The 21,803-nt window shown below is 47.6% G+C and overlaps 2 protein-coding genes across 3 annotated transcripts in view; one reads left to right on the top strand and one right to left on the bottom strand.

The window, feature by feature from the left end:
* The window catches only part of SUCLA2 (succinate-CoA ligase ADP-forming subunit beta), a 36,866-nt gene extending 29,904 nt beyond the window's left edge, over nucleotides 1–6,962 (top strand). Inside the window, exons 9-11 of the mRNA XM_078880150.1 lie at nucleotides 1,737–1,857; nucleotides 4,866–4,954; nucleotides 6,366–6,962. Coding sequence (XP_078736276.1) covers nucleotides 1,737–1,857; nucleotides 4,866–4,954; nucleotides 6,366–6,440 — 285 coding nt within the window. The 3' untranslated portion in view covers nucleotides 6,441–6,962. The remainder of the gene's footprint in view (nucleotides 1–1,736; nucleotides 1,858–4,865; nucleotides 4,955–6,365) is intronic.
* A 3-nt stretch (nucleotides 6,963–6,965) lies between these two features.
* PSMD1 (proteasome 26S subunit, non-ATPase 1) overlaps nucleotides 6,966–21,803 on the bottom strand; it is a 152,677-nt gene continuing 137,839 nt past the window's right edge. The window contains exons 24-25 of one of the 2 annotated variants that reach the window (XM_078880147.1): nucleotides 14,810–14,963; nucleotides 6,966–7,188 (exon numbers count right to left, since the gene is read on the bottom strand). In XM_078880147.1, the coding sequence (XP_078736273.1) occupies nucleotides 14,817–14,963 (147 nt within the window). In that variant the 3' untranslated portion in view covers nucleotides 6,966–7,188; nucleotides 14,810–14,816. Of the gene's footprint in view, nucleotides 7,189–12,770; nucleotides 12,922–14,809; nucleotides 14,964–21,803 lie in introns of those variants that run through there. The other variant, XM_078880149.1, reaches the window with a different exon arrangement.

Genomic DNA, 21,803 nt, shown 5'->3' with positions numbered 1-21,803 from the left:
TTTGTCACTTTTCTCCAGTTGCAGATAAGATATTCTCCTCTCCAGTCACCACTTCCTTGAGAATTCTGAATGGAAACATGACATGAGGACAATTGAAATATACATTTTAAATTAACTGCGTGATTAACCGAAGACCGTCATCTCGTTCTCCATGAGGACGTTGGATGGTCTAATCAACCTTTTAATCTTTCAAATTATACACTGATCAACAAAAAAAACATTTTTTTTCTGGCCTGGACTTTTGCAGCTGTTCTAGACTAATTTCAGGGTGCCGATTCCAAATCTGATCTCAGATTTGCTCTATCACATCTCATTTTATGCTATCGGCATACCCCATTTTCATTGATTTTACCCGAAATTATCCCTGTCACTTATGATTGCAAGTTGTTGCGAGTCAGTGACTGCTTTAGTGTTAAAATATGGTGCTGTATTTTTAGGATAGTGTGTTTATAATATCATTTTATGTAGATATCCACATTAATTTAATATTTTTCTTCTGCAGTTTTTATTGAAAATGCAATATTTGATATCTGAAAAACCTGATGTGATAGACAAAAACTGATGCCAGATTTGGAATCGGCACCCCAAAAGTACCTTAAACCCGTTGGAATACCTTATGCCAGAAAAAGTGTGCTGACCAGTGTTATGTTACATACTCTCCATTCTTATGCTTAAAACCACTACTAAGTGGCTTAGACTCTGCGACGATTTTTATTTTACAAGGTGCGGCCCACAGCTATATAGCTCTTTTTCAGAAGCGACGTGCCCACAAACGATAGCTCAAACAAGTGGCTTATCCACCGTGTGGAAACTTACAGCAGCAGCCAAATACGCGCGACGTCGATTCTCAACGTGTTCTGTTCGTGTGTGCATCACCTTGTCGTTCGCTCGATCCGACGCGTCTACGTCTTTCATCGTCAACCACTCCACGAGAGTGCACGTCAGCGCATCGCACGTCAGCGCATCGCACATCAGCGCATCGCACGTCAACGCATCGCGCCTGAAAGCACTCGAGCAGTTTTTGTTTCTTCACCGAGGCTTTTTTTGAACACACGTAAACACAGAATACGTGCGCCTAAACGCGTGACATCGACTGCCAAGACAAGTGGGCCTGGGGCAGACGCGTTTGTCGCAAGAGACGACGGCCGGCGGTCCGAGACTTAACGACGGTGCGGCAGCCCAAAGGGGAGGGAAACTCGTCCCGGGAGGAGATCCGACCGTCGAGATGGAACTGCGAAATCGAGCACATCGCGTAGCTGCTAGGCGGATCGTTCCGTTGCGGGACCGTGAGATTTTGCGATGGCTTGGGGGGAAGGCTTCTTCATCCAGCAGTCGATCGGTCACTGATGACGACGACGATGACGACATCAAGAGTGTATCTGGACTCGAGACTTGGTGTCGATGTACGCGGCGGCGTTAAACTTTTGTTAAGAACTTGCAACGTTTAATCGTCGTGGGTACATTACGCTACGAATGAGCCCAACCTCTGAATGATGGCCAGCTTGGAGGCCTTCATCCAGTAGTGGATTGGCCGTGGCTCGTATGCTCCGTGCAAGGGCTTCGTATGGCACCTGCAGCCGCCCGGCCACGCTACGTTCATGCCTCGTTACCCAGAGTCCCCCTTGCAAAATGATACCATCCCGGTCTGTGGAGTTGTCACCCGGTCAAACAAATTGAACTTGCCGTGACTTTCCCCCCCCCCCCCCCCCCAAAACCCTAACCCTTGGCTCCCGTAGGTCCAGGCCATTCTGGTGAACATCTTTGGCGGGATCATGCGCTGCGACATCATCGCGCAGGGCATCATCGCCGCGGCGAAGGAGCTCAACCTGCGAGTGCCAATCGTCGTTCGCTTGCAAGGTACGCGACTCCCCGGCCGCGGACGATTCACATCGACGATTGAACGTTAAAACTCCGGTGCAAGGGGGATAATCAACAGCAAAAATGGGTGCGGTTTTGGTTTAATGTGATTTTGGTCGAAAGATCCCCTCGCCAAATATGTTGAAATTTGTTTGGAATAACTTAAAACCCCTTTCCCGTTCCGAGACAGTCTGCAAGTCCACCGCTGAATCTCGGGATGCGCAAGAGATTAGCGTTAACTTTATTTAGAGAGGCAAAGTTGCACCGTTGTAGCGACAAGACCGCCACTCTATGATAGCTATAAGAATAGGTTTTACCCTTTCTGGAAATAAAGCAGTTGTGTTAAGATGTTAGAACACCAAACTGAAACCTTTTGTAAGGAATCGTGTTTGCATTAACCACACACACTTGGGGTGAACATGCTAACAAAAAACACTGCTAGTCTATGATGATGCATTGTCTTTGAAACTGATTGGTCCACACCAGAGACAACTTTCTTTAGAGCCAAGTCTCAAACAGTGTTAGACCAGAGGACGCCAAAAGGCGAAAAGGAACAAAGACCACTGAGGTCAAACTGTGCCTACACACCCTCCCGCCATGGTCTTGTGGGAGCCTCGGTACCGATGAATTTATTTTAATCTTTTCTTCCATCAGAAAAGGTTAATCACAAAATTCTGAACGTGTCCGTGACATTCGACCCCAAGCTTCCACCAGCTGTTTGTGTCTCCGATTAGCGCGGTTGGCTAACATACAGTGCGAAAGAAGTTCAACATACACACATCGACTTCGACAGATACCCATAGACTCACACAGAGACCCATAGACTCACACAGAGACCCATAGACTCACACAGAGACCCATAGACCCATAGACTCACAGAGACCCATAGACTCACACAGACTCACACAGAGACCCATAGACTCACACAGAGACCCATAGACTCACAGAGACCCACAGACTCACACAGAGACCCATAGACTCACACAGAGACCCATAGACTCACACAGAGACCCACAGACTCACACAGAGACCCACAGACTCACACAGAGACCCATAGACTCACACAGAGACCCATAGACTCACACAGAGACCCACAGACTCACACAGAGACCCACAGACTCACACAGAGACCCACAGACTCACACAGAGACCCACAGACTCACACAGAGACCCACAGACTCACACAGAGACCAATAGACTCACACAGAGACCCATAGACTCACACAGAGACCCATAGACTCACACAGAGACCCATAGACTCACACAGAGACCCACAGACTCACACAGAGACCCACAGACTCACACAGAGACCCACAGACTCACACAGAGACCCACAGACTCACACAGAGACCCACAGACTCACACAGAGACCCACAGACTCACACAGAGACCCATAGACTCAGAGACCCATAGACTCACACAGAGACCCATAGACTCACACGGAGACCCATAGACTCACACGGAGACCCATAGACTCACACGGAGATTCATAGACTCACACAGAGACCCACAGACTCACACAGAGACCCACAGACTCACACAGAGACCCACAGGCTCACACAGAGACCCACAGGCTCACACAGAGACCCACAGACTCACACAGAGACCCACAGACTCACACAGAGACCCACAGACTCACACAGAGACCCACAGACTCACACAGAGACCCACAGACTCACACAGAGACCCACAGACTCACACAGAGACCCACAGACTCACACAGAGACCCACAGACTCACACAGAGACCCACAGACTCACACAGAGACCCACAGACTCACACAGAGACCCACAGACTCACACAGAGACCCACAGACTCACACAGAGACCCATAGACTCACACAGAGACCCACAGACTCACACAGAGACCCACAGACTCACACAGAGACCCATAGACTCACACAGAGATCCACAGACTCACACAGAGACCCATAGTTTGTTGTCTTTCCCCTGCGCCTCCGATTAACATGGTTGGCTACCTACCGTGCGAAATAAGTTCAACATACACACAAAACACACTGACGGGAGGTGATTCCAAAGCTAAGCAGTGCGAGCAGGGAAAGGAGCGGGAAGAGATGTCTTGGCCTGCGGTGGTGGTGGTTGAACACAGTATGGATGAGAGGAAAGAATCAGTCCGGGAGACCTAGTCCTCAACGCGAGTGGAGGAATCGATGAGTGAGGTTCATGGGCAAGAGTGACCGTGGTAGTAGCAACAGAAGCGTGACATGGGCACGAGTGACCGGACTGAATCGGCGAGTACCCGGATCGGCAATCAACCGTCGCTGTGAAAAGTAACGTGCGTCATTATGAATTCAGCCAATTTCATTTGTAGCACCAAATTGAGAAAATGTGCTGCTACAAATCTGCCTTGCTTTGAGGACTTTAAAAGTGCCGTACTTTTTGATGGAGAAGCTTATTTATTTATTCACGGATTATATCGACTCGGGGAGGGGGCTGGTAACTCCAACAACACCAACACCAAGCAAAGTTTAAATTTCGGTGTAAAGCTTTCGTGACTGCAGGGATTCATCTTCTTGGTTCTTTCGGTAAAGTCACGTAGAAGGGAAATAATAAAAATAAAACATAATAAAATACAATTCTCACGACGTTTCGGCCACAACGCAAGCAGCCGTCCTCAGACACTGTCTTTCCGACAGACCTGTTCTTCACCTGAGGACGGCTGCTTGCGTTGTGGCCGAAACGTCGTGAGAATTGTATTTTATTATGTTATATTTTTATTATTTTATTATTTCCCTTCTACGTGAGTTTACCGAAAGAACCAAGAAGACAAGCAAAGTTTGTTTACAACTTCCCCCTTTTACAAGGCCGCGTTACATAATCGCAGTCGTCGCACTTAGGGGATTGAATTGCAACTGTGCGTACGCGACAATTTAGTACGGATTCAAAATTCCCGTGCGGTAATAATCGGCCGCCGTGGGAGGGGGGACGGGACAGTGGGGAGTGCTTCACATGGAGTCGCGTGCTATTCTCCACTCGGTCAATGTCACAGGAACTCAAGTGGACGACGCCAAGGCGATCATTGCGGCGAGCAGCCTGAAGATCCTGGCATGCGACGACCTGGACGAAGCTGCTAAAATGGTGAGGAAACGCTCCGTCGCTCCTCCATCTCTCTCCTCCTCCGTCTAATTTTGCTCCATCTCTCCTCCTCCGTCTCGGGAGGGGGTCGATCCTGCCTGCAACTTCTCATTTGCTCCCAGAGCAGCAATCCCCCGCTGTACCTTCGCCGCTGTAAGCAAGCGCCGACGTCCGCGAGACCGTTTACCAAAACACGAACGCCCTCGCGCAGTCGAGCGTATCGATACCTTGAACGAGAGAGCTGGGGGGAAAAGCAAATGTATTGGAGTGGCAGAGCACAAACTCGTTTTGGCGTAAGGAAGGGGTGGGGGGGGTCCCGTTTGTAAATGGAATATGCTGCTAACATCGCTATTCCACCGCCGTTTGTTTACTTATTGCCCCCCCACTCCTCCTCTTCCTCCATCTCAGAGATTGTGTTTCGGCACCTGCTGTGCCGGCTGAGAGCATCTGTCTCGGAATTTTTTGCGGGAACGCGAATTATATATGCGCGCGTACGCACGCACGCGCGAATAACCGTTCGCTTGCCCCGTTTCGTTTGCGGGCGCGTTTTCCTCCGCAAGCGATTGTTTACAGAAGTTGAATTGGTGTGCTTGTGTGATCATTTTAAAATAATCCAGCCAAAAAAAAAACCCCACCCTCAAGCCGTGATTGTAAATGTCCGTACGTCTATTGCACCGTACGTAGCCAACCGTGCGAATCGGAGGTGCGGTTTTTCATTTGGTCAAAGTCAGTCAATGATGTTTTGCTTCTGAACATGGCCTAAAATAGAATGTTCCCGGTGTTTAATTTAATTCAAAAGGTAATTTATATGGGAGTGCCTATGTCCCTATTCCTGTTTCTATCAGAGAGCTATACTCTAAATTTCGATTTAAAGCTATCGTGACTGCTGGGATTAATCTTCTTGGTTCTGTCGGTAAAGTCACGTAGAAGGGAAATAATAAAATAAAACAATAAAATACAATTCTCACGACGTTTTGGCCATAACACAAGCAAAGATGCTGTCTTTCCGACAGACCTGTTCTTCACCTGAGGGACGGCTGCTTGCGTTGTGGCCGAAACGTCGTGAGAATTGTATTTTGTTTTATTTTTATTATTTTATTATTTCCCTTCTACATGACTCTACCGAAAGAACCAAGAAGATGCATACGAGTGTTGTCGATAGATTGAGGCAAAAAATGTTGCACTGGGTAAGACACGTTGTGTACAGGATGGGGGGGGGGGAAAGCAAGAACTGTATTGGAATGGTTTCCAAGAATTCCGACAACCACGCAAGAGACGGTTGTGAGGATACGATTCGGGCAACTCTTGGAGCTCTCGTGTCCGAGGGCACAGCGGATGTAGGCTCTGGAGGAGGGCGGTGGTCAAGACTGCTCCACATCCGTGTTTAACCTGCTCCCCCCTTTTGACTTCGCAGGTTGTCAAGTTGTCAGAGATCGTGTCCATCGCCAGACAAGCCAACGTGGATGTAAATTTCCAGCTGCCTCTGTAAACCGGGACGGCGCGGTTTAACATTTAAACCTGCCCGGCACAGCTTGTTAAGACAAGCCTCCCCTGACCACTCGTTTGTATTTATTTCGCTCTCTGCGATAATCCTTTGGGGGTCCTAAGGTGAAACGTAAAACACATTTCTGCGGTCTGCAATGGATTTCATTAGACGTGGTTTTTTCCCCCCTTCCGGGTGGGTGCTCAAACGGGGAAATAAAATCAAACGTAACCACAGGCAAAGTAGCTGCTCTTGCCCCGCACAAGTTATTGCACGCTCTTGTGAATTAAGTTTTTTTCTCCCTGCCCAGCCATGTCATTCGTGAGTTAGATACTGTATGCGCAAGGCTTCCCCCCCCCCCCCCAACGTTAAGACACTTTGTTGTGCTTGAAGAGAATGGGAATGAACAATGCCGCTGTGTTTGTTTGTGGTGTTGGGCCAAGATTGTCGCCCCCTTTGAAGGTGTGAACCGATGAAAAATGTGACTTGAAACAAGGAAACGTTCAAACCATAAAGTTGTGGCTCACCGACTGAAGTTATGTCTTTTATTTGAGTCATTTCCGAAGTTACACAAACTGAACCAGAAAAAAAACCAATCTTTTACACTGGGGTTTAAAGTTGTAAAAATGAACGAACACTGAGAAAGAAAACTTTAACAGAAGAAAAAAACAACTTTTGCAGATTATTCTTCGAATCGATCACACACCACACCCTCGTGGTGGTGAGGATGCGACCTCCCAGCTTCCACGGTCATCTGCGAGACAAAGGAGAGAGTGGGGGGGAGGAAAGGGCATTGCTGCTGTTGTCACCAACTCACAGTGGGTTCCCATCCAGACTGTAGCAGCCTCCCCCACCCAGTGACAAGACATTTCCTGAATCCATCGGTCACCGTGTTGAGCATGTTACAACATCCTGAATGTGCATCATACGTGCGGGTTGTGGTGACACTTGCGCCTAGCAGCGTTGGCCCTAATTAATAGCGATGGGCGGCCACACCCGTGCTCCTGAACTCCAGAGTAAAGAGTTTTATTTGAAAACGTTTTCATTCGTTGCCTTGCGAGGAAGAAGGGTGCTTGAGTTTGATTCCTGACTGGGGCGCCCTTTTATGCTGACCGCAACCTCCGATTGGCACGGCTGGGCTACGTGCGAAAGTCGTTCAACATGCAACGCAAAAAATGTCTTCACGTCACAGTTGTCTAGATGTTGATCAAATTCAGGGCCGTGCAAAACCAACACTGGATCTTCAGAAACAAAAATCCAGGCACCACCTCCCCTCACTCTGCAGTGTGTGTGTGGTGTGGAGTTTGTATGTTCTCCCCCTGTTCTGCATGGGTTCTCCTCCCATAGCTAAACCCCCAATGGTATTGTCAAAAACATCCCAATGCTAAACCCGCAAATGACTTCGATTGTAATTACACGCAAAGCAGCAACACGGTAGCACCAACTGCACAAAAGCTTTGGCAGGACCTCTAAAAAAAAGTCTGGGGACTCAGCCAGCCTTGCCTGGGAAGACGAGCATAGCGAGAATATCCAGCGAGGTCCACACAAGAGGCACCCAATCTCATTTTCAAGGTCCCCCCCATTTGTGCACGCATCATAGCAAATATAAAGACAATAACACGTATGGAAATGATTAACACGCATCGAAATGATTAACACGAATAAAAACTGGGTCAGCTGCTCACGCGTTCCTTCTCCACAATGCTCCTGTGCCCTCCTCTCCAGTCATCAACGTCAACTTGTTCTTTCCATCACCACCTGCCAGCTCATCAAGCCTTCACACCCCTCTTTTCCTCCTGCCCTGCGCCGCTGGCGTGGCATCTCCGAAGAGCATTTTCCTTCAAAACCCCCTCGGTTTTTTCGAGGCGCGTGACAGCGCGCACGCACGCACGCACTCACTCAGGCAGGCAGGGCCCGCGGTTCCTGCCACCGACCTTCCGCATCTCGCGGCGCTTCAATGACAGATTTGCAAGCGAGAGAGGTCAAGTCAGCCACCGTCATTACTTAAGCAAAAAGTTTTACTTTTCTAAGCCGTGTGAGAATGTTATCTTTCTCGCCCTGGGAATGACACAAAGCATTAATAATATTAAATCAACACACGGCGTCAAGAATATTAAGAGTGCATGCCATGGAACATTAGGCTACCATGCAGGGTCAGGACATGTTTCCTCTGCACTAAACGGCATGGATCCTCGTGCAAGGCATGGAATTCCCCCCCCCCCTATCCCTGGTCCATTTCCTACAACCCACTTCATAAACTAAACTATTTTAGCAGGTAAGACCCACTTAGCTCTTTTCAGAAGCGACTATGGTCACAAACGACAACAAAGTGGTCCATCACGTGGAAATTTATAGCATCCAAATACTCTTAAACGCGTTGACGTTGATTCTAAATGTGGAGGGAAAAACCGGAGGACCCTGAGAAGAATCTACGTGGCCACAGGGAGAGCAATAGAGACATGCACATTCCAAATATACAACAGGCGTCAGGGTCGGGATTGCACCCACGACCTCCTGCATAGCAGGCGAGGTAGTTAACATCTCCAAGCCACAGTGATGATGACAGAGACACGCAAACTCCAAATACGTCGGGATAGAACCCAAGACCTGAAAACCAGGTGAGGTGGTTAACATCTCCGAGCCACCGTGATGATGAACGACACAAACTGCACATGTACAGCAGGTGTTGGGGTCAGGATCAAGCCCACAATCGTCGCCCAGCAACTGGCCCCCTTCTGGTCTGTGGGCCCAGGTACAATAGTAACACCAGCTGCACACTCATGATCACTACAATTGAATCCCAAGTTGCTTGTTTATTGAAAAGGAAAAAAACACCCACAAGAGGCGTGCAATGCGGGGGTACGTGTGTTGGCATGCAAGATGACGAGCTCGGTGATAAACTTAAAAACAAATTGTTTGCCTCCCGATGGAGCTGTCAAGAGACCTGTTGTATCCTAACACATTCCTGCGAAGGGAGCTGGTAGGAACGTTGGGTTGCTCGGTCAATGGCCAGGGTCAACGGCGGCGTGGTGTATTCCGCAAATATGCCCGACTGAGGGCGGGCACAAGCCGGCGTGAGTAGGTTAAACGTTGAGTTTTATAAGGGCACCACGGGGTGACCAGCCCCTCCCCACCCAGCCCCAGCCCTCCCACCCTCCCCTCTCCACCCAGCCCGACCCCTCCCATTTTTGGATGCACGACAGACGGACACAATAATCCCCTGTGGGTTGGAGGAACCAGGTGGTTCCTACCAGTATAATTCTCCACCGCTGCATTCCAACGTTGCTATTTGGTGTAATGTCATGATAACTGTCGCGTCACTTTCCAACTAAGTCGCCGCTCTCCATCTACATCCCCGCCCTCGACCGGCTTCTTCGCAGTCCAAGCAGCATGGGTTGTCTCATATGCCCATGGTGAAATCTAAAATTTGTATGGACCCACCATTGGCACCTCATTTGCCAGTAAAAATATGATTGTTTTTTTACCCTTCTATCTGGCAACAAAACTGACACCTTTTTACAAGGAGTCATGTTTGCATAGACCACAATACCTGCAGTCATAATGCAAACAAAAAACACAACTCTGATAATGTGAACTGTCCTTGAAGTTGATTGGTCCACACCCGAGACAGCTTAACTTAGAGCCTAGTCTCACATGGGTTGGACCAGATGACGCCAAAAGGCGGACCCACCAAATCTTACTTCCCAAAGGTAGTGGATTACATCTTGGCGCACCACCACAACCGACCGGCAACCACGTGCTGAGCCAGAGGTGGATCTAGAAACTTTCCAGGGGGAGGAGGGGTAGGGACGATCACCCCCCCATCACCGCCCCCCCCTCCGCCCATGATTCTTGCCACTGGTCAGCTGCCTGCTGCAAGCTTGCGCTGTAAACCAGCGGAGACATTAATACCGCTTGGGGCTTCCTTCGGAACAGACGTTTATTTTTTAATATGCGTTGGTGGAAGGCCAAGCAATGTGAAACACAGAACTGTTCTTGAGACGTGGCCTCTAATTAGGCACACCAAGTCAGAGCTAATTAGGGGCAGGTGATTTCATCTCGTCTTAACGGGAGCTTTGGTCTTTGGAAAAAATAATGTAATTGTTACGCAACGCATGAATTATTAATCGGGGACACTTGGCAGCCCATCACCCACCGCCTCCACATTCATTTCGACGGCTGCCCAAATTAACAGCGATGGGCCAGGCACTCGCTCTCTCGCTCGCTCACTCTCTAACGTGCTCACGAGAAAAGAGTTTCATTTGAAAACTCTAGATTCGTTGGTTTTGCGAGGGGGGCTGTTTTTTGTTTTCCCGGCTTTTCTTCGCGAGGAAAAAATTCTCACCGACGGTTCTAGGTAAAACTCGCTCCAACGTGGCCAAGGGCATATGCATCTTAATGAAGTCACGGCAAATTACATTTTAGAATCCCTTCAACAATACGCTGGGTTATGCATAATAGACAGGAACTGGAAACCGTCAAAAGTATTGGCGCGGTGGCCACGTTATGAAACAATGCAGGGAAATAAATCGTCGACGTATTTTAAGTTGCTTCAGAGGCTAAAAATAACCTTACAACTTTGGCACAGCCGCTTAAATCCCTACGCTACATAGCATAAATAGTATAAATCTCCCCACAGATTCCGTTTATAAACAGCCTCATTAAGCACTCTGACAATTTGAGAACATTTAGTTTGCTTCAGTAGAAAGCACGTTCTAGGGAAAACTAAAAGGTCCCACCACAGGTTTTTGTTGTTGTTGCAAATAAAGGTTTTTACATTTAACAATGAACGCACAGAGTTGCCATGTTTCGATTAGATACTGACAACACAGCCTGGAATCTTAAGCCAAAATTCCCATTTTATTGCGTGCCGTGATTCGGCTTCCCGCACGTACTCCCCCCCCCCTCCCGCCCGAGTCTCTCAACCCCGTGCGCCTCCGGCTCTCGTCACTGAGCTCGGACTCACAAGACGCTCCCCCCCCGCAAGTTTAATTTCTTGAGCCGCCCGGGTTCCTCCGTGGAATAAATCGCACGATAAAAAGAGCACCCAAAGTCTCGGGTTTTCTGAAAATATAAACTGGCAGGGGGCAAAATACGCGTGGGCAAATTGAAAACGACCCCCCAAAATTGCACGACAACAAATACAAATATATAAATATTTTTCACGGGGTCTACTGATGTTCTTGGTTCTTTCGGTAAAGTCACGTAGAAGGGCAGTAATCAAAAAATAAAACATAATGAAATAATTATCACGACGTTTCGGCCACAACGCAAGCAGCTGTCCTCATTATTTTATTACTTCCATTCTACGTGACTTTACCGAAAGAACCAAGAAGATGAATCCCTGCAGTCATGAAAGCTTTAAATCGAAATCTACTGATGTTGTTTCTAGCCGTAATGATATTTACTTAAGATGTATTCAACGTACGTCCACGTCCCCCGAATCTTCACCTTTGTGCGTTGTAATTTTTGAACGCCGCCATACGCACGCACGCACGCGTCATGCGGAAGCCCCTCAACGCACGACGACGCTACTGCGCGCCGGTAACGTCGCATTATGACTCCGCACGCCTCCCAAACGGTAATGCAAGCACCACATTTTTTATATAAAAATTTTTACACAAGGCACATTCAGAGGTGCTGTGTGTTTGAATCGTGTTTTCCGTCGATCTCGCGCATTATTGGAATTTGCATGTCCACCAACGCTTATTAAACTATTAAACAATTTATGTGACCAGGTAAGGCCCGCTGAGCTATATAGCTCAGCTTCAGAAGTGACCTGGCCACAAATGATAGCTCAACCAAGTGGCTTATCACGTGGAAATGTTTTGCAGCCAAATTCTCTCAACGCACGATGGACGATTCTAAATGTGGAGGGAAAAACCGGAGGGCCCAAGAGGAAAATCCACACGACCACGGGGAGAACACGCAAACTCCAAACATACACGCGTTAACTACCTCGCAAACCAGACGAGGTAGTTTACATCTAGCTCCCTTGGCGCCAGGGCAATCATTGCCGCACCATTTTCCATTGTAACAAAAGTATTCTTTCATCTTTCGTAAATGAAATTCCCCATCAATTGGACCGTCGGTGTCGCATCAAGAGATTAAGTATTCAATCGGATCTCTGGCAGAGAAGTGTGCAGCCCTTTGTGGTTAAATAACGGCCTGTGGAAGTGGATATTACGGAGCTGCCGCTGAGATTCCTTCCAGTAGAAGGCAGGCACTTTCCCACTCGGCCTGCATATGAGAATGAGGCTCACCACATGACAGTCGAGCCGATGTGTTAATTCTCAAAGCTGGAATTTTAAAAAAGAAATTAAGCGCGGAATCAAATTGTACTGTCAAGGTTTTTATTGTGCAGCCATCGGCGACTTGAGCTGAGAAACCCATCGACTCGCGAGACTGGAACGAGATTAAATCGCGAGGCTTCTAATCCAGGATCTCGACATTGCCGGCTCTCTTGATGTCCGAGCATAGCCACAGCCTTCTCCAGTAGCGGGGGGCGGGGGGGAACAAAAACATCGAGTTACCCAAATCTGGACAAATCTGATCGCGGCTCCCTCTCGTGGGTAAATTGGAATCGCAACTTCCAAAAGGAGTCGGATTCAGCGGCGATCAAAGGATACTGTTTGAATAAAACTTTTTTAAAAACAGAACGGGTCACTCCATCGTAAACGTCTGAACAGGTTTCCACAGTTGCTCAAGAGTACATGCATTTCATGGGACCTCCTTTGCCAGTATCAAAATATACTAAAAGGGTTTTTCCCCTTTTTTCTGGCAACAAAAACTGACACCTTTTGCAAGGAATCATGCTTACATTAACCACAATACTTGCAGTCAAATGCAAACAAAAAAACAATACTCTGATAATTTATGCATTGTCTTTGAAACTGATTGGTCCACACCAGAGACAGCTTTCTTTTAGAGCCTAGTCTCATACGGTGTTCGACCAGATGACGCCAAAAGGCGCACAGTTCAAAGACAACGCACTACCAGAGTAATGAGAGCTCGGGGTGAGCAACTACATCATTCTCCGCATTTGACTGCAAGTATTGTGGATAATGTAAGCATGATTCCTTGCAAAAGGTGTCAGTTTTTGTTGCCAGAAAAAATTGGAAAACCCCTATTACTAAATGCATTGTCGGCGACAGTTGCGGGGATACATTGCCCTCCCTCGTATATTATTAGACACTTTAGGGGATGTAACCAGCTGCATGTGAGACCGACACTGCAAGTGAATAATTACTATTCTCCCGAGATTAGACAGACATCCTCACTTCTGGTTGCTGTACACCCCTCGTAGAAACCCTCTCCCAACTAATTATATCCGGCACCGTGGATACAGAGCTCCACTCCCAATAAGCGCGAGTTCGAATCCTGCTTGAGGGCTGGGTTTACAAAGCCCACCGTACATCACTCCCTGGGTCAATATAACACGAGTATCACATTGTGGGACTCGTCACATTGACATTCTTTCAGCTGCATATCACCGGTCTTTCCGACAGACCTGTTCTTCACCTGAGGACGGCTGCTTGCATTGTGGCCGAAACGTCGTGAGAATTATTTTATTATGTTTTATTTTTATTATTTTATTATTTCCCTTCTATGTGACTTTACCGAAAAAACCAAGAAGATAAATTATTTTATTTTACCAGGTAAGGTCCACTGAGCTTTGTAGCTCTTTTTCAGAAGCCACCTGACCCACAAATGATAGCTCAACCAAGTGGCTGATTTAGGAGCAGCCAAAATACTCTTTAAGTGCAGGTCGATTCTAAATGTGGAGGGGAAAACCGGAGGACCCAGAGAAAAATCCACGCGACCACGGGGAGAGAGACACGCAAACTCCAAATATACAGCAGGCGTCAAGGGTCGCAATCGAACCCACGACCTCCCGCATACCAGGCGAGGTAATTAACATCTCACCGCCATGCATCAGAGGTCGCAACCGGGTACCCGATACCCGTACCCTACCCGATACCCGGCTACCCATATCCGGCCGGGTACGGGTACCCGTTTGCGACCCTGGTGCGGCCGGGTACGGGTAGACCGTGAGTCACTGGTGAGTCACCGTTTGTCACTCATTTCCCAACGTCTTGTCTCTTCTCACAATTCAAGTTCCTAGAATCAACCCACCCGCGCCTGCAACATGGCTTCATCCCAGAGGTCGCAATCAGGTACCCGATACCCGTACCCTACCCGTACCCGGCTGGGTACGGGTAGGGTACGGGTAACCGGGTACCCATTTGCGACCCTGGTGCGGCCGGGTACGGGTACGGGTACGGAATCAAAACCCGTTTGCGACCTCTGCCGTGCATGCATGCCGTTCTAACGTTGCTGTGAACGCTGCGAGCGCCACACACCCCACCACTCACCGGACTTCTACTCGTCCACGTATTCGAAGGGCTCGGGAGCGTCCGGCTCCTTCTCCTCCTCCTCCAGCTTGGGGCCGTGCGCCGCCACCGTGTCCACCAGTTCCTCGGCGTCCACGCTCAGATCCCGCAGGAGGATGATGCCTCCGATGGAGAGCTGCGGGTTCGCAGACGGGCAGACGACGGGGGGGGGATCGTAAAACACGGCCCTCGGGAGAGTCGGGAAGGCAGAGGGACAAGCCAGCAGGACAGAGGACGTAACAGGTCGAAGGGCAAGTGGACGGACAGAGTGATGGGCAGAGGAAGACAGTAACAGATAGATATTCTTAGGTTTTGTAGGTAAAAAATTAAAATTAATAAAAGTAAAATAAAAAATCACGACGTTTCGGAGGCAACACAAGCTTGTGTTGCCTCCGAAACGTCGTGATTTTTTTTTATTTTTGCAGTCACGAAAGCTTTAAATCTAGAAGTAACAGATAGAATTATAGACAGACTGAACTGTATTTTACCAGGTAAAGCCTACCGCGCTTTTCGCTCTTTTGTTTCAGAAGCGACCTGGGACCTGGTCACGTGGAGAAATTTCTCGTCGACCAAATAATCCTAACGTATGTTTCTAAATGTGGAGGGAAGAATGCACGCAACTACGGGGAGAGAGACACGCAAACTCCAAATATACAGCAGCAGGCGTCAAGGGGTGAGATCGAACCCACGACCTCCTGTATACCAGGCGAGGTAGTTAACATCTCCTAGCCACCGTGATGATGATGAGAGAGAGAGACACTCAAACTCCAAATATACAGCAGCAGGCGTCAAGGGGTCGGGATCGAACCCACGACCTCCTGTACACCAGGCGAGGTAGTTAACATCTCCTAGCCACCGTGATGATGATGAGAGAGAGAGAGACACGCAAACTCCAAATATACAGCAGCAGGCGTCAAGGGGTGAGATCGAACCCACGACCTCCTGTACACCAGGCGAGGTAGTTAACATCTCCTAGCCACCGTGATGATGATGAGAGAGAGAGACACGCAAACTCCAAATATACAGCAGCAGGCGTCAAGGGGTGAGATCGAACCCACGACCTCCTGTATACCAGGCGAGGGCGATAACATCTCGCCCACCCACCTGCTCCGGGTACCCTTGGTGTGTATGCACATAGACAAAGGAACAGATACTTACAGGGGGAGAGACTTGTAGAGAGAGAGAGAGGGATGGGTATAGAAACTGACAGGATAGCAGCCACGTCGATGAACAAAGACAATATTTTGATTTAAAGCTTTCGTGACTGCAGGGATTAATATTCTTGGTTCTTTCGGTAAAGTCACGTAGAAGGGAAATAATAAAATATAAAACAATAAAATTCTCACGACGTTTCGACTGCAACACAAGCAATCATCATCAGGTGTGAAATAATCAGCTGTTGATTTCACACCTGATGATTGCTTGTCGCAGTCGAAACGTCGTGAGAAATCTATTGTTTGTTAATTTTATTATTTCCCTTCTACGTGACTTTACCGAAAGAACCAAGAATATAAAGACAATATTTAAAAGCAAAAAGACTCGATGGTGAATCAATGATATACAGACGGTCAGAGAGTGACCGGGTCAACACAGGCAAACGGAGGGACAGACGGATATGGAAGTAGACTGGAACGCATTGAGACTACATACTGAAACATACTGAAATCAAACAACGGAAATCACACCCCTGCAATTGCCCAGGTTTCATTTGCGGAAAAGGCAATAGGCTTAACGCGTCATCAAACTGTTCAGTGGAGGTGACGGAATCTGAACATCCTACAAGTTCTATTTTTATCTATGGTCAATACGTCGTGTATTTTTTTACCATTTAATTGCCTGCAAAAGAACTCTGCCACTCATAGCATGACCCAGTACTCTTGTCGGACGCGCGCGCAGAACAATCGGCTGTTGACGGCCACAGACGGGGATGACGTTTGTTTGTGCAGAGTCTGTTCGGTTTTAAAATAGCAGAACGGCGGTGCTCAGGCAGCGGTAGCGAGATGTTAATTACCTCGCCCGGTTTACAGGAGCTCGTGGGTTCAATCCCGACCCCGACGCCTGCTGTATATCAATTTTTGTTTTCTATCTCCCCGTGGTCGCGTGGATTTTTTCCCCAGGTCCTCCGTTTTTTTTTTTCCTCCACGTTTTAGAATCGACGTGCGTTCAGTGTAATTTGGCTGCTATAAATGTCCATGTGAGAAGCCGCTTTTGTTGAGCGATCATTTGCGATGGCCACGTCGCTTCTGAAAGAGTGCTCTCCATTTCAGTGGGGCCTTACCTGGTACAATACAAACGTGTTCAGTTTCGATTTAAAGCTTTCGTGACTGCAGGGATTCATATTCTTGTTTTTTTCGGTAAAGGCACGTAGAAGGGAAATAATAACATAATAAAAATAAAACATAATAAAATTCTCACGACGTTTCGGCCACAGCGCAAGCAGCCGTCCTCAGGTGAAGAAACAGAGCTGTCGGAAAGACAGCGTCTTAATGACGCAACACAAGCAATCATTACCACTTTTTTCAAATTTTCTTGCTGTGGTTTTCACACCTAATGATGATTGCATGTGTTGCAATCGAAACGTCGTGAGAATTTGAAAAATGTTTTATTATTTTAATTTTATTATTTCCCTTCTACGTGACTTTACCGAAAGAACCAAGAATATGTTTAGTTTCAGTATAGTGCTGCTAAATTTAGGGGCCACGCCATGAGCCAAATGGTCGCGTGAGCCACAATATGACTTACCTCTCGCCAAGATAACTTTTGTTCAACATCCGGGCCGTATGAGTGAACAAAGTTGATGCCATCTGAACATTTAAAATTAAACGGTAAACTATTTTTTTGTTTACCAGGTAAGGCCTACGGAGCTGTATCGTGCTCTTTCAGAAGCGACCTGGCCACAAATGATAGCTCAACCAAGTGGATTATCATCACGTGGAAATTTATAGCAACCAAATCCTTTAAACGCACATCGATTCTAAATTGTGGAGGAAAAAAAACGGGAGGACCCGGAGAAAAATCCACACGGCCCCGGGGAGAGAGACACGCAAACTCCAAACCTTAGGATTGAACCCCTGAGACCTCCTGCATACCAGGTGAGGGAGTTAATAGTCAAACTGCTGACAACAGAAGACATTATAACAAACAATGGGTATGAATTCGAGGAAACGATAACAAAACATAGCCCATCGTTAGAGGAGTTAGAAATCGCCACTTTAAATAACGGAGATTTCACGGGGCGGCAGACTGGCAGAAGATGAGAACACCGCACCATAATAAACAAAGTTCAAATTGACCAACGCACACCGAGAAGTTCATCATAGCTTTCACCCTTTCTGGCAATAAAACAGGAGTTGTGTTAAGATGCTCAAATACAAAATAGAAACCCTTTGTGCAAGGAATCAAGTTCGCACTAACCACACGTACTTGTGGTGAACATGCAAACAAACACGTGGCTCTGATAATAAATGCGTTGTCTTTGAAACTGATTGGCCTACACCAGAGACAGCTACCTTCTTTATGGCCTAGTCTCACCAGTGTCAGAGCAGGGAGCGACGCTGAAAGGCGACCAGGACAAGGACAATGCCAGACGTATCAGAGCATTTCGGGCTCGGGGTGAGCAGCAGCTGTATCATGGGATACACCGAGAAGCGTGGTGAAATATGGTCAACCCCTCCCCCCACCCAATACGACCTGGAATGACAAGTGGGTTCCCCGTGAATTAAGCGTTATGATTCTTGTTACCGGTGATTTGTACATCTCATTTACACACGTGTCATTGTGGGCCCCGGAAACAGCAGGCAAAGGTAATGGGACGCTGTACGAGTGATGTGTCATGGGGTCTTCAGCATCCACCAAATAGCAAACAGGTGCTCGAGTAAATGCCTTCTAAACCCACCGGGTACGAATTAAAGCAGTCGGAGCTTCAATCGACAACGTGTACATTTGCATCACCAGTTGAACGCTCTGAACACGTCTGGCGTGTTACGTAGGAAAGAACCGAATGAAATCCTCACGCGATGTATTCCATAAACTTCAAATACAACGTTTCGCTTCGAATACAATGTTAGCAGCGGTAAAAAAAATATATATGTAAAAATAAAAAACGGCTAAAATGCATTGGCTAGAGGACTTTACCACCGTCATCCACTGACAACTGCATTTACGCCGAAAAAACAAGGATGAACATCAGCGTATATTGGTGGCTAAAGGCCTTTCTTCACAACGGATGTACAGGATGCTTCAAAAAAATGTTAACACTTATATGAGACTATCGTTTTTACACTGTGACATGTTAACAAGTGTAATGTTAATAGCTTAAAAAAGTCAGAGTCTACACTTGTTCGCCATCGTTGTCAACGCGTGCCTGGAATCTTCTCCAGGTGGTCTCCAGAGCTCAGAGGCACACTTGTGGTACTGTTGCAAATTATCAGAAGTATTAAAAAAAATTTTAAGCACCCTGCATAAAAAAATAAACAAGTATAACCCGTAAAAACAAAGTTTTTCACTATAAATCCTTTATATGCGTGGCGGCTAGAGTCTTCTCGTCCTCTGGCTTGAGATGGCTGCCACCTATGGGTCAGATGATTGCATTGCACCATTAAGCAATTGGTAATTCAATATAATATTTTTGTCCTAAAAAGTGTAAAATTTTTGAAAAAAAATTTCAGGAACATTAATTGTCACGCACAACGAGTATGTGTGCAAAATGTCAGCTCGATTGGATCACGGGAAGTAGGTTAAAAAACGACCGAAAGATTTGCACGGTCCTAAGCAAGCAAGCGAACTTAATATAAAGGATTTAAAAAGAAAAGGCAAGTTGCGCTCTGGGCTCCACCATCGTCAATTCCACATTCATCCTGGGTAGGGGGAGGGGGGGCGAGAGTCTCTCCCACAGCATTGCCTACAGGGCCGGATTAATGTTCTTGTAGGCCCCTAGGCACGTGTGTTTCGTAGGCCTTCAGTGATAACTTCCTACAGGCTGCTACTGCTACCCCATGTCACTACTACGACGACCCGACGCTGTCACTCCGCTTGTTTCACGCGGTACTTCGTACGGCCGCTGGACAGATGTCGTGACTGCCGATACGTTCGTTGTTTAGTCTGTACCCTCATTCTATGGGAGCGCGCTGTGTGCCGCAGATAAGTAGATTGAATTTGAAGGGAAAAAACACGGTAAGCCTAAAAATATTGTAAGCGAAACTGTCAACTATTTTTTACTATGAATATTACTATTTTACTATGATTATGACTATATTTACTATATCGGATGACACATTTTAAAGGATGCTGTTCATTTTCATTGATATCTTGGTCAAATTTGTTTTATACAAACACAAAAACATGTTACAATTTTTTTTTTTCGACCGCCCTTTAGTTTTCGTAGGCCTTACGCACAGTGCCGACTGTGGCCTATTGGATAATACGGCCCTGGTGGGTGGGTGAGTGGGTGGGTGAGTGGGTGGGTGAGTGGGTGAGTGAGTGGATGGGTGAGTGGGTGAGTGGGTGAATGAGTGAGTGAGTGGGTGAATGAGTGAGTGGATGGGTGGGTGAGTGAGTGAGTGGGTGAGTGGGTGGGTGGGTGAGTGAGTGGGTGAATGAGTGAGTGAGTGGGTGGGTGAGTGAGTGGGTGGGTGAGTGAGAGAGTGGGTGGGTGAGTGAGTGGGTGAATGCGTGAGTGGATGAGTGAGTGGATAAATGAGTGAGTGAATGAGTGAGTGTGTGAGATGGTGAGTGGGTGAATGAGTAGGCCCTAGGCACAGTGCCTGTGGAAAATTGAATAATCGACTGCAGAATGACGACGATGGGCCAAGCCGATCCCAGACCTCTGTGGGGGTGGGTGGGAGTAACGGGAACAGATTTCTGCGAGTCACGCCGCCACGGTCGGTTCGTTACCGAACGTTCTGCCCGCGAACAACCGTTCGCAATTTGGTTTTGGTCCCACATTTCACGGTTGGTTTTTTCCGCGTGTCGAGCGATCTCTGGCCGTCAAGTCGCCCGTCCGCTGCCGCTCTCTCTCTCTCTCTCTCCGCTCGGAAGAAGCCGCCGCTTGTAAATGTGACCTTGTTACCTTTTTTTTTTTTCCCAGTCTTAAGGCCGTGTTCATTAAAGATGACAACTGCAAAAGTATTTTCTGCCCTGACATTTTTTTTTTTCCTCTTGGCTCATGAGCAAATCATCCACAATGGAAGCTTAGCAACGTCGGGCCAGGGATAAGTACCTCAATGGGCGATCGCCGCCACCAACACCACCACCACCGTGCATAACGCAGGTTGCTGTCGGCTTTTGTGTTGTGCTGTACTCTGCTCCAAAGTCTATGCTCCCCACCTTCACCAAGATGCAACTGACCAGCGCGGTGAAGTACGGTCAAATAACTGCCACTACGCGCCGGGCTTGGAGGGGGTGGGGGGGGGAGTGGGGAGACCCTCATCATCCAGCAGTGGATAAAAAAAAAACAGCTGCATATGTACATGGGGTTTAATTTCAACCGGCTCTGTCCGAATCAAGGATTCAAATAAAAAAAGATGATGTCCGTATGTATGTTGAGGTTATTTCACATCGTACGTAGCCAACTGTGCTAATCGGAGGAGGGGGGGGGACAACAAAGTAAACATAAAAAGCAGTTCTAAAGAAATGAGTTTCAAATCTAGATTATTTAAAAGTGCACAACTCCAGTGGCTTCCTAATATCGGAAGGAAGAGCGTTCCAGACGGCCGCAGAAACGCATCCGAAAGCGCTACGGCTGCGTCCGCTCGCCACGTCTACGGTTGACCTCCTTTCTGCGCTTCGTTTGATGTGCTTCCCCCGCACCTCCAATTAGCACGCTTGGCTACGTACGGTGCGAAAGAAGTTCAACGTAGGGACATTTACAATCACGTAACATTTTTGATGACACCGCTTTAAGGAAGAAGGGGGGTGTCGTAGCTGCTAAAAAAAAACAACTGCCCGGGCACGCAAGCGTAGCGCCGCCACTTAATCT

Source organism: Lampetra fluviatilis, chromosome 56, assembly GCF_964198595.1.
Source record: "Lampetra fluviatilis chromosome 56, kcLamFluv1.1, whole genome shotgun sequence".
Classification (NCBI taxonomy): Eukaryota; Metazoa; Chordata; class Hyperoartia; order Petromyzontiformes; family Petromyzontidae; genus Lampetra; species Lampetra fluviatilis.
Note: the sequence above shows the minus strand (reverse complement) of the source record. Positions and strands in the feature narration are given on the sequence as shown.